Genomic DNA, 12,076 nt, shown 5'->3' on the forward strand with positions numbered 1-12,076 from the left:
ACGCGCTATCTCAGAGTACAGCAGCCCTGGGGATGGAGACTTTGAAACCTGTCTATTGATTTTTGCTGTGTCCCTGTAGGGAGCCGTGTGGCTCGCTCTGTCCTAAGATCAGGAGACTGGCGCTGCCCTTGGAGAAGATGTGCCAGACAAAGCTGAGGTTCCTCGCTGTGCTGCTGGGTCTCTGCACCTGGCTGGAGCCTGGCAAAGGTAGGAGCATAGCTGGAGCTGCTCTGCAGTGGGGAGACCTGTGTGGTTGCTCTGTGGGGCCTCACCGTGGGGCCAGCCCTGGGCTAGCCGAGCAGCTCAGGTGAGGTGAGAGGCTGAAAGGGACGGAGTAAAACCACAGCTTTCCTTTTGGATACCAGCCCAGGTCACAGGGAAGAGGTGGGGAATCTCACCCTGGTGGCTCTTTGCCTGTGCGTTTCATTCAGCTCCTGCACTGGAGCCAGAGGGGTTGGTTTCATGCTAGCTTAGAGCTGCCCTGATGAATGCCACCAGCCACAGGGAGTGTTTATGTGACTGGGGAGTGAAATCGCATCTGTCCTTTCCTGATCGTCCCTTGGGGCTCAGGGCGAGCAAGGGGGCTGGGGGCCAGGAGGTCAGGACCTGGGCCAGGCTTCTGACAGGTTCACTTTGCTTCTAATCCACTTTTAGTCAATTTATCTCCTAGGCTCTCATGTACCCCCAGATGCAATGTCTGGACTGGGAAGGCTGCAGGAGAATCACACAGCCACCCCCACACGGTCAGAAATCATGAGTCTGACCCCCCCCCAAATCACGAGATTAGAAGAAACAATACATTCTGAAAAAAGAAAAGGAATACTTGTGGCACCTTCGAGACTAACAAATTTTGCCCCAAGTACTCCTTTTCTTTTTGCGAATACAGACTAACACAGCTGCTACTCTGAAACAAAACATTCTGAGTGCTCATTCTTTGTGTTCTGGTTTTGGAGCCATTGGGGTCATGCTGGGGGTCACCTCTGTTGGCAGGAGAGCTAGAAACTCATCTTTTTTTATAATGTCAGCTGAGATTCGGGCCTAATCTTAGGACTGCTGAAGTTAGGTCTTTAAGTAAAAGTTCCGCTCTCAGCAGGCTCTGGGCAGGACCCCAAGCATGGGAACGCTCGCTGGGGAGTGTTTGAATGGCCCCTATCAACGTGAAATATAATCAATTTAAGCCCAATTTGTGAAGATCTAGCTACCTCGCTCGCTGAGGCACTTCTGGCGGCCCCGTTACAGGGATGTCTGAGCACCTCTCCATCTTTAACACCTGAACGCTTACGCACCATGGGGCCGGGCAGAGCTATTGCCCAGTTTGAGAGATGGAAACTGAGACTAAGGGTATGCCTACACTGGGGCTGGATGAGCAGACCTCCTGTTCCCCCCCCCAAAAAAATACCCAACCAACTAGCAAGGGGAAAGTGACCCTACGGGGCACAGAGTGAAAGTGATTCACTGCAACCTGCTGCCTAAAGATCAAAGGAGCCAGTTGGGAAAGAGAGGAAGTCTGGTGGGAGTGGCTGGGGTGGGATTTATTCCCTCCAGTCTCTCTCAGTGAGTGGGATCTCAGGGGTCACCTGGGACAATAGCAGGGGATGCCAGGTGTACAGGAGTGGGGGGCTCACATTGTCCTGTCTCTCTTAAGTTTTACGTTTTTTCAAACTATTTTACAAAACAACCCTAAATCTTCAACCTCAGAGTTGGGCAGTGACGGTGTCTGCACTCTCTACACAGCATTAGCAATACAGGGACCCCACACTGGCAGAGCAGGATCCCAAACGGCCATGTGTGTTAATGGTGTACGAACATATGTGCCGGGCTGCTTGGGCAGGGGTCTGGCTGGCTTCTGCAACCTAAAGACAGGGATGCCACTAGAGGGCTCCAAACTATTAAAGGGGCATTACTCAATTCCTGTACACTGCATACAGTATATAATGTCTTTTGTCTGGTGAAAAAAATTCCCTAGAACCTAAGCCCCACCCCCAATTTACATTAATTCTTATGGGGAAATTGGTTTCGCTTAACATCGTTTTGCATAAAGTCACATTTTTCAGGAACATAACTACAACGTTAAGTGAGGAGTTTACTGTACTCTTCCTCCTTTAGTGTGAAAGGGCAGGCCAGAAAGAATTACCAGTGTATTACTATCAATAATACACTCCATGCTACCAATTCCTGCCACCTGCAAAGGAATCCAAATAACACTTCAGGTCTTGTCTTCTAAGCCCCAGGGGAGGTACTCCAGCATCCTCAGTGCACTCCACATTGCCATCAGCAAGCTGAATCGGAAATCACCTGATGCTGCCCTTGCCACCTGGGGGCAGCATGTTTTGCCCTGACCAGCCCATCTTCTGTGTGTGCCCCAATTTTCTTGCAATTCCAGCAGAGTGTGTCCTTGAGCCAATCACTTGTATGGCAAGACAGTTTGTGACAGTGAAAGCAAACATCTTTTCAGTGGGCTCTGAGTTGTGCTCTCTGCTTGACCCCCTGCTTGGCACAGATCACATGATGCTGTTGAAACTCTGTGGCATTTTTAGTAGCCACCTCCATTGACGCAGCAATTTCTTGTGCACATCCTACAGCCAAATCAGTCTGTGAATATCCGGGTTTGGTTTGCTTCATTTTGCAGACCACACACTGATCAGTCCCGTGTTGCCTCATTTCAACTGCCTCCAAACTGGCAGAACTCTGTTAATTTCCTTAACCCAGCCACACAGTCAGGAACGGTTTCATTTGCTTTTGGATTCCATCTCAAAACGTGGAGATGCCCTGGCTGCAGCCACCACCAGCCTGGGGGAGAGCTGGTTTGGTAGGATTCCCACAATCTCTGCCTGGGGTGTCTGATGGTTTGTAGGGGCTGTTGGGCTGCACAGCGCATTATCAGCTTGAACCCCCATTATACCCAGGGCTTGTTTTCACGGTGCTGCAGTCCGGACTCCAGGGGTGTAACCTGCAGAGGACTCTGCTGTGTAGTGCTCTCAATGCCTGTGTAGACGCTGCTGGCATGAACAAAAGGGTATCAAGCACACATTAATGTAGCCCTGTTTAAATGGGTCTAGGTCAGCATGAGCTTTACCTTAGAGCATGCCAGCAGGTCACATGGGGCAGCTGGAGCACAACACGTTAGAGCAGATCACACCCCTCAGTCCGGACCCCAGCGCCATGTGGACAAGCCCTCAGTAAACTGCCATGTCCTCCTCACCGATAGCACCAGTTGTTCTGTACTGGTCCAGTCCCTCAGCCCGGGTGGCCCAGAGCGTGACTGAGCACTTAGATTATCCCGTTTTCCCCAATAGCACCCGTCCCTGGGAGTGCAGAACTTGCCAACTTGGGCTGCCCTTGCTCAACCCGGTGAGCAGTGCAAGGGCTGGGCAGACAGGCAGGGATCTGATAGTATCTCCTGCTCCTCCCCTCCCAGGCTCCCTCCCGTTTCACATGAACTCCGTGATCCAAGTCGTAGAAGTGCTGGAATCTTACCACCTGGACGGACGCCTCAACCTGACTGTGACGGAGCTCGCCCGGGGCCTGGGATGCTGTGACAGCGAGTTCTACCAGCTTCTGCTGGGGGCGGCGCCCGTCGTGCCCCCAGACCTGCCCTTCCTGAGCCAGGAGCAGAGATCCTTCCTCATGCGTGTCTTGAAGCACAAAGTCCAGGCCTCCTCTACTGAGCAGGGGGTGGTGCTGCTCCCTGATGGCACCACAGTGGCTGTAAGCCCCTTGGTGGCTGGGATTGAAGCAGGGCTGAAGGGGAGGCGGGAGATGCCGCTGCCCCCCGAGGCTTTGGAGCCTTCGCTAGTTATGACTGAGCCCTCGAACCAGACACATCCGGGCCCGCCCCTGACTATAGATGCCCTCTACGCAGTGACCATTGCCAAGGCCCTGGGCATGGCCTTTCTCCTGGCCCAGGCCGACGAGAGCCAGGTGCCCATGGGGCCGAATGGCTGCTGGGACAGCGTGTCCGAGCCCCAAAACTTCACCCTCCTGGGCCGCCCCTCACACCTCACTGATGCCTTCGTCAATGGGGCGCTGGACGGGGCGATACTGGGGGCACACCTGGCAGGGCAAGGCATGTCCGCGGCCCCGCTGAGCACCCTGCTGAGAGAGTACTACACTGGGGATGGCCTGGCCGGGGATGGCCAGACCAGGAGCAACTTCAGGCGCCAGAACTTTGTGCAGCTCACCAAGGCCAGGCAGCTGGAGGAGCAGGTGATGCGCTCCCTCCAGCTGCTGCGGGTGCTGCCCCGGATGGTGCCACTGCTTAGCGGGGTTGGGGATGAGGAGCTGCGGGCCACTGCGAGCCGGGCGGTGCAGGAGTTCACGGAGGCCTACCTGGGTAGGTGCTTATTTCTCTCCCCTCACCAGCCAGGGCCATGCTACACTAACAGGGCTACATGGTTCTAGAAATGAGCCTGGAGCAAACGCCACCCCCTGGCCCACGTGGGGCTTACAGCACCACCTGCTGAATCCCAGCTCCCGGGCTGTGGGGAGTTCCCATTCAGATCCAGACTCTGGAACCCCAGATGTGCACTTCAGGGTCTGCCCATTGCAGGGAGACTGTGCAGCTCTGGGCCTCCGGTCCAGTTCTGCCCATTGCAGGGAGACTGTGCAGCTCTGGGCCTCCGGTCCAGTTCTGCCCATTGCAGGGAGACTGTGCAGCTCTGGGCCTCCGGTCCGGTTCTGCCCATTGCAGGGAGACTGTGCAGCTCTGGGCCTCCGGTCCGGTTCTGCCCATTGCAGGGAGACTGTGCAGCTCTGGGCCTCGGGTCCGGTTCTGCCTGTTGCAGGTCATGGTGCGGCTCTGGGCCTCGGGTCCGGTTCTGCCCGTTGCAGGGAGACAGTGCGGCTCGGGTCCGGTTCTGTGTTTGGGCCCCTCTTTCATTCGAAACAGACCCCTTTGGGGGTGGGTTCCCCCCATTGTTCCCTTCTCCTGAAGGGGGAGGGGAACCTGCCAATAAACGTTTGTTTCAAATCATTTTGTTGAAAACTTGTGGAGGAAAAAACCCCAAACTGCTGGAAGGGACTGAATGTTTCTCTGCTAGGGGGACACATGTTCCGAGCAGCCCGGCGAGGCCTCCCCTCCTGGCAGCATGTTCCCTACCTTGGCCCCACAGTGTCCTGGGGTTGGCAGGGGGCAGCATTACACAACTGTATCATGGGGGAAACTGAGGCACATGGGGTTGGGGACTTGTGGAATACAGCGAGAACTGTGGTCAGACCCAGAGTTCCCAGCACTCAGCCATTCCCCTTGGTCTGGCACGTAGACTGCAATGCCAGGCAACTGTGTTGACAGCATGAGGGGCTTGGGTTCAAGGGGCCTGTGTCTCACCCTGCTGTGTGCATTTGCCTCCAGAATGCCCGGCCATCATCCCCCGCTGCATGTGGGGGGCCAAGCCCTACAAGGGGACCCCCACGCAGCTCAAGCTGCCCCTGAGCTTCGTGTATATCCACCATACCAGCTCACCCAGCCAGCCCTGCCGGACCTTCCCTGAATGCGCTGCTGACATGAGGGCCATGCAGCACTTCCACCAGGTCGACCGTGACTGGGACGACATCGGCTACAGGTGAGCAGGGGCATGGCCTACCCAGAATGCACTGGGCTCAGCTAGTGCCCATCAGGTGGTTTGGGACTGGGCAGCCCATGAGAAAGCCTGGGGGGAGGGGCCTTGCCGTCTGGAGCCTTGAATCCCTGAAATATAGTACTGATGGTGTGCAGCGTCTGCTGTGTCCTGGCTCAGCTCCAGGCCTCCCACCCAGCCCTGCAGCAGATCCTGGGCCAGCTTGAGCCTTTACAGTCCTGGCTACAATGCACACTGTGATCATGGGGGGCCTCAGTCCCGGGAAGTGTGGGCTCTGACTCCTTGACATAAAGGCAACTCTCCTTTGCCTGCTGGAGGAATAGGGGCTATGACACATAGGTGAGCCACTTTCATTCCACCCTGACAAGGGCAGTGAGTGCCATCCTCCCCAACTCACTTCTCCCTTCCCATCCCCTCCCTAGTCTGGATGTCTGTCCCCACCTTAGAGCCACTCTCTGCTCCACAAAGGCCACTAACCTGCTATGGCTCAAACACAGCCCCCAACATGAGAGTACAGGACAGGCCCTGAGGCAGGATTCTGACCCCAGGAGCTGGCCCTACACACACTGCAATATACAATCTTGGTGCTTCGACAGGTCTAGCTTCCCCAAACTGAGGGAGAGGATGAGCCAAACTGATGGGGAGGAAACATTTGGACAGAAAAAAAGTGAATGAAAATTGGGAGTTTTTTAAGAATCATTTATTAGGTAGCCAAAACACCATGAATCCACAATCCAGAAAGAGAGTGACTGTGGCTAAAAGCCCAACCTAGCAACAATTAGAAATAAAAAAGCAACATATAACAAACAGAAAAAAGAGAAATGGATGGCAATCAATATAAATGAGAAGTTATGAATGGTAGGAAATTGATAGGGGAAGCTTAAGACACCAGAGAAAAATCCATGGCTGGCAGGGCTAAGGACAATAAGAAGTTTTTAAAGTATATTAGGAATAAAAATAATCCCAACAATAACATAGGCCCATCACTAGACAGAGATGTAAGAGGAAGACTGGTCTAGGCATTAGCATAGCCCCTGAGAGATGGGGGTTCAATTCCCTGCTCTATTGCATGCTCCCTGAGTGGTTTTGGGCAAATCACTTAGGACCAGATTTTTTGGGGGGGAGGGATAGCTCAAGTGGTTTGAGCATTGGCCTGCTAAACCCAGGGTCCTTGAGGGGGCCATTTAGGGATCTGGGGCAAAAATTGGGGATTGGTCCTGCTTTGAGCAGGGGGTATAATAGAATAATAGAATATCAGGGTTTGGAAGAGACCTAAGGAGGTCATCTAGTCCAACCCCCTGCTCCAAGCAGGACCAATCCCCAATTTTTGCCCCCAGTCCCTAAATGGCCCCCTCAAGGATTGAACTCACAACCCTGGGTTTAAGCAGGCCAATGCTCAAACCACTAACTATCCCTCCCCCTAAGTGACTAGATGACCTCCTGAGGTCCCTTCCAACCCTGATATTCTATGATTCTATGAAATGGTAAAATAGTTCATAATGATGCAAATAAGGCAGAAGTATTAAACATTAAAGATTTCTGTTCTGTATTTGGAAAGAAGCAGGATGATCTTGAATCACATGAGGATGATGAAGAAGGATTTTAGGCAACAGCTACTAGGGTAAACATTTTAACTTAGCAAACCCTGATAATTTGCATCCAAGAATCCTAAAAGAGTTGGCTGAGGAGATCTCCAGCCCAATGATGTTCATTTTTAATAAATTATGGGGTATTGAGGAAATTCCAGAAGACTGGAAGAGTGCTAATGTGCCAATATTCAAAAATGGTAAGCAGGCTGATCTGGGTATCTATGGGCCAGTTAGCCCAACATCATCCTCAGGCAAACTAAGGAAAAACCTGATACAGGATTCATTTGATAAGAATTTAACAATAGGAATATAATTAATGCCAGTCAACATGGTTTTATCGAAAATAGGTCTTGTCAAACAAACCAGATTTTATCCTTTGAGAATATTACAAGTTCAGTTGACAAAGGTAGCTATGTAGACGTAATAGATTTTTGAAAGACATTTTACTTAGTACCACATGGCATTCTGATTACAAAATCAGCACTATACCCTATTAATAAAGCACATGTTAAATGGATCAGGCACTGGCTAAATGACAGAGCTCAAAAATGAGTTGTCAATGGGGAATCATCATTAAATAGAAATGTTTCGAAGGGGGCTTCACAGGAATTGGTTCTGGGCCTGACGCTATTCAACGTTTTCATCAATCCAGATCGGAAGTAAATAAAAAATCACTGCTAATAAAAGATTAGCAGGGTGAGAAATAATGATGAGGACAGAGCAGTCATACAGAACAATCTGGTTTGCTCGGAAACCTGGGTCCATTCAAACAAAATGCATTGTAATGCAGTCACATGCAAAGGTCTCCAGTCTAGTACCAAGGTCAAAACTACAGAGTGGGGGCCTGTATCCTGGAGAGCAGGGGCCAAAAAGCATTTTGCGGTCATAACAGACAAACTTAACATGAGCTTCCCAGTGGAATGTTGTGGCACAAAAAAAGGGGTGACTGCGACCCTTGGATGTGTAAACAGGGGAATTGAGAGCAGGTGTAGGGGACGATTTTCCCTCTGTCTACGGCACTGGGGAGACCGACACTGGCTTGCAGCGCCCCCTTCAGGTGTCCATGGTTTTAAAAGGATGTGGGAAAATAGGAGAAGGTGCAGGAAAGAGCCACAGAAATGACATGTGGGATGGAGAATGTGCCTGACAGCGAGACACTTGAAGAGCTCAATCGGTTTAATTTATCACAAAGAAGTTAGAGCAGGGCCTTGTTGACAGTATATAAGAGAACACTGGGTACTGCCGGGCTGTTGCGGAGAATGGCGCAACGAGACCGTGTCTGGAAGCTAAAGCCAGACAAATTCAAATGAGAAATCAGGCACAAGTATTTCCCAGGGAGGGGGATGAACCACTGGCACAAACTCCCAGGGGAAGTGGTGGATTCTCCATCTCTTGATGGCTCCAAAGCCAGGCTGGGCGCCTGGCTGGCGGATGCTTTAGCCAAACACAAGTTACTGGGCTCCAGGCGGGGGTAAGTGGTGAAATTCTCTGGCCTGGCTTATACAGAATGATTGAATGGTCCCCTATGGTCTTAAATGCTATGAATCCTGATGTCCCGAGGGCAGGGACATGCCCAGTACAGGGCTCTGTCCCCAGGCTCTGCCAAGCTTGTGCAGACAGCCAGACTTGCTCTGGTCTCATGAGCACGACCCCATTCAGTCCCAAGTGCTGGGAGAGCCCTGCTGAAGGGAGTGTTGTAGGACTTGTAGGTGACATATGCAGGGCAGCAGGCCAGTGCCACCCAAAAAAGGGCCAGGAGGGGGCAAATGAATTTGTGCAAACCCCTATAAAGGCCTGGCTGCAAATTAAAGCTGCCTTCCCCCAGCCCTGTGGGCACCCAGGAGGGCATGGGGAATCCCATCCACCCTCCCTGGGTTGGACTGGCACCCCTGTTTGGCAGCCAACCCACGTCTCTCTAGTGGGCTGAAAGCCCAGATCCAAACTGCAAGGGAAACAGGATCTGTCTCCTCAGCTTCTGTCTACTCTTGCCCTGCTGCAGCTTCGTGGTCGGATCAGATGGGTACATGTACCAGGGCCGGGGTTGGCACTGGGTTGGCGCTCACACCCGTGGCTACAACAGTAAAGGCTACGGTGTGGGTTTCATCGGGGACTACATGGACACGCTGCCGGAGGCATTTGCCCTTACGCTGGTGCGTGACAACTTCCTGCTGTGCGCAGTGAAGGGCGCCAAGATCTGGGCCAACTACACAGTGCATGGTCACCGGCAGATGGTGCACACCGCGTGCCCGGGGAACACACTCTACCGGGAGATCCAAACATGGCAGGGCTTCAAGGTGAGACCTCTCCCACATGCTCCGCAGCACTCCCTCTCCACTAGGGGGCACTCTGCTAATGGGGCTGTGGGAGTGTGAAGAAGCTTTGAAGGCTTCCAAGCCAGTCTTGTGGTCCCTGCACCCCAGCAGCAAGGGCTCCCATCAGGGATTGCCCACCACAGTCTCCAGGGGAGTCCAGCCCCCAAAGTCATGAGGCTGGCTCAGACAGCACAAGATGTCTCCAGCTGATCAGTGCTGGGTTCTGGCTCCTCACCTTATGGCTCCTGAGCTGTTTGGGGTCACGGTTTCCCGCTTTTCTCTCCAACCCCCAGGGCTTTCTAACTGGAAGCCGAGATTCGCTCATTGCCACCTGATGCTGGGGATGGTGAAATGGTGTGATCCAGTTGCCCTGGGCAGTTCCGGGGAGCTGGCTCTTTTGGCCTTGCTCATGCCCTGGGCAGGCTCTCCGGAGCTCAGTGTGTTGGGGTGGGGGAGGCTAGAAGGAATTGGGCATTTCCTGGACACTCTGGATCAAACCCGTGTTTTCTTTCTTTGCTTTTGCAGTGAGAACTCCCGACCCTGGGTCATGATCCAGGAAATGACCCAGTTCAGGACACATCCCACCAGGACCCAGGACCAGGCCCTCAGACTGCCCAGGGAGCAGGCTGCAGCGGCTTGTGTCCAGGAGGGTGGCTCAGCAGAGACCATTCTGTCGGGGGGGGGGGGGGGGGGGCTCGCTAGCCCCCGTAGTTACAATGTGCTGCTCTGCTCCTGTACGGAAAATCCCCCTCCAATAAAGCTGGTCATGGGAACGTGATTCAGTGTCACTGCAGCCTGGCTCCCCTTTGAGTGTCCCAGCACCATCACCCGGCTGAGCAGAGCAAAGTGCTTCTCAAGGGCCCCCTCATTACCCTCCCATCCCCACTTTGACTGAGGTGCGGAAACTGAGGCACAGAGCAGGGGTGTGACTTGCCTATGGTCACCCAGCAGGGTAGGGGTGGATTAAATAAAGAACTGAATCCAGGAGTCCTTGCTCAGACTGTTGTCCCCAGCCCTTCATGATTGCAATCCCTCAGACAGGGGACTGGATAGTCTCTGGGTCACTGGCTTGAATGTGACCCCAGCTCAGCAGGCACCAGGAACCATGACAATCTGATGCGAAGTCACTGGCTGGGATGGCGTGTGCCATCCCCTGTCAGGATCGTTAAGTGCTCATCTCCCCGACCGGCTTTTCCCCCTTATATGTAAATGTATTTCCAGTGTTTGCGGCACTGCGGTTCCCAGGACTGCAAGGTTGGGGAGGTGGCACGTCACAAAGAGAACAAGAAGGGGCCCTCCTCTGGCAAGGAGCAGTGGGCGTGCAACGTGTGTGCATGTGCATGTGTGCAGTGTGTGTGCCTGTGCACACAGGTTTTCAGTGTGTTGTGTGTTTGCGCACGTGTGTAAGTATGTGTGCTTGTGTGACATCTTGCTCAGGTCACCCAGAGTTGCAAGCCACTGTGATATCACTCTGCCTCAGCAAGGGCGAGCGTTGCAGCTGCTAAGCTGTGGGTCATACCAGTCTGGCAGCCTTGCCAGCAAACTCTCCAGGACTCTGCCAGTCCAAGCCTTGCCTTGCAGGTACCAGTCATTGAGCCCCAACTCCCGCGTTCCCCAGAGATGGCTCCCTGCAGTGTGCAGTGTCTCTCACTGTGATGCTCACGGAAGTTGTTACGTTCGCTGCCTCCAGAGAGCCCACGCCAGCCAGTCAGGTTAGCTGAGGACTCACACTTCGCTTTAATGCCCAGCACTGAGATGGTTTGTAATAAAGCAGAAATTAGATTATTACCAAAGAACAGAGGCTTAAGTGATTTCAAGTCAGAGTGAAAGCGACAGGAAAGGTTACAAACCAAACATGAATGCATCCGATGAAGTGAGCTGTAGTTCACGAAAGCTTATGCTCAAATAAATTGGTTAGTCTCTAAGGTGCCACAAGTCCTCCTTTTCTTTTTGCGAATACAGACTAACATGGCTGCTACTCTGAAGCCAAACATGCTGTCTAGTGCCTAAAACTTAACTTCAGCAAGTTATGCTCTGTCTAAGCAGCTTTCTCACCTCAAGTCAGTTCTAAGAGACATCAGCCCCTCGTTTGAAGGATCCACCTGTCTCAGATTTCAAGAGTTCTGGCCTCTTGTGGCCTCCGCATGCTGGATGCCCACCCGCCTCCTGATGAAGCTCTCCAAGCTCCTGTACTGGCTGGCTGTGTGTAGTGCCTCCTTCCTGGCGGGGGCTGCCTACTGCCTGAGGATGCTGTGGCTGGTGCTGACCCAGAAGGCCGTGTCGGGCCTTCCGCTGGAGGGTGCGGGAGATGCCACCACGATGCCTTACCAATGCCTCCTATCGGGAGCTCCGGTACCTGCAGGTTAAGGTGCTTTGGGGTGTGGGGGAGGGAGGACAGTGGGGCTGGGTCAATCCCTGGACAGAGCCTCCTGCAGCTCAGAGTCTTTGGGGGGAAATGGCCTGCGGAGACCAGTCTCCAGGCTGCAGCTCTTACCCCCGTGATGGTTCTTGGGGTGTCCAGGTCTGAGTCACTTTGGAACCCCCCGGCCTCCAGCCAGAAGAAGTTTTGTGCTTAACTGGGTGTCAACTCCGTGCCACC

General features: G+C 53.2%; 1 protein-coding gene across 1 annotated transcript in view; it reads left to right on the forward strand.

Annotated features, from left to right (window-relative positions):
* Positions 1 to 10,253, forward strand: part of PGLYRP2 (peptidoglycan recognition protein 2) — a 13,496-nt gene extending 3,243 nt beyond the window's left edge. Inside the window, exons 2-6 of the mRNA XM_073318547.2 lie at positions 80 to 207; positions 3,419 to 4,333; positions 5,351 to 5,561; positions 9,165 to 9,459; positions 10,003 to 10,253. Of these exons, the coding sequence (XP_073174648.1) occupies positions 138 to 207; positions 3,419 to 4,333; positions 5,351 to 5,561; positions 9,165 to 9,459; positions 10,003 to 10,005 (1,494 nt within the window). The 5' untranslated portion in view covers positions 80 to 137 and the 3' untranslated portion in view covers positions 10,006 to 10,253. The remainder of the gene's footprint in view (positions 1 to 79; positions 208 to 3,418; positions 4,334 to 5,350; positions 5,562 to 9,164; positions 9,460 to 10,002) is intronic.
* The last annotated feature ends 1,823 nt before the right edge of the window (positions 10,254 to 12,076 follow it).

The sequence above is a fragment of the Lepidochelys kempii genome, chromosome 20, assembly GCF_965140285.1.
Source record: "Lepidochelys kempii isolate rLepKem1 chromosome 20, rLepKem1.hap1, whole genome shotgun sequence".
NCBI classification, from domain to species: Eukaryota; Metazoa; Chordata; order Testudines; family Cheloniidae; genus Lepidochelys; species Lepidochelys kempii.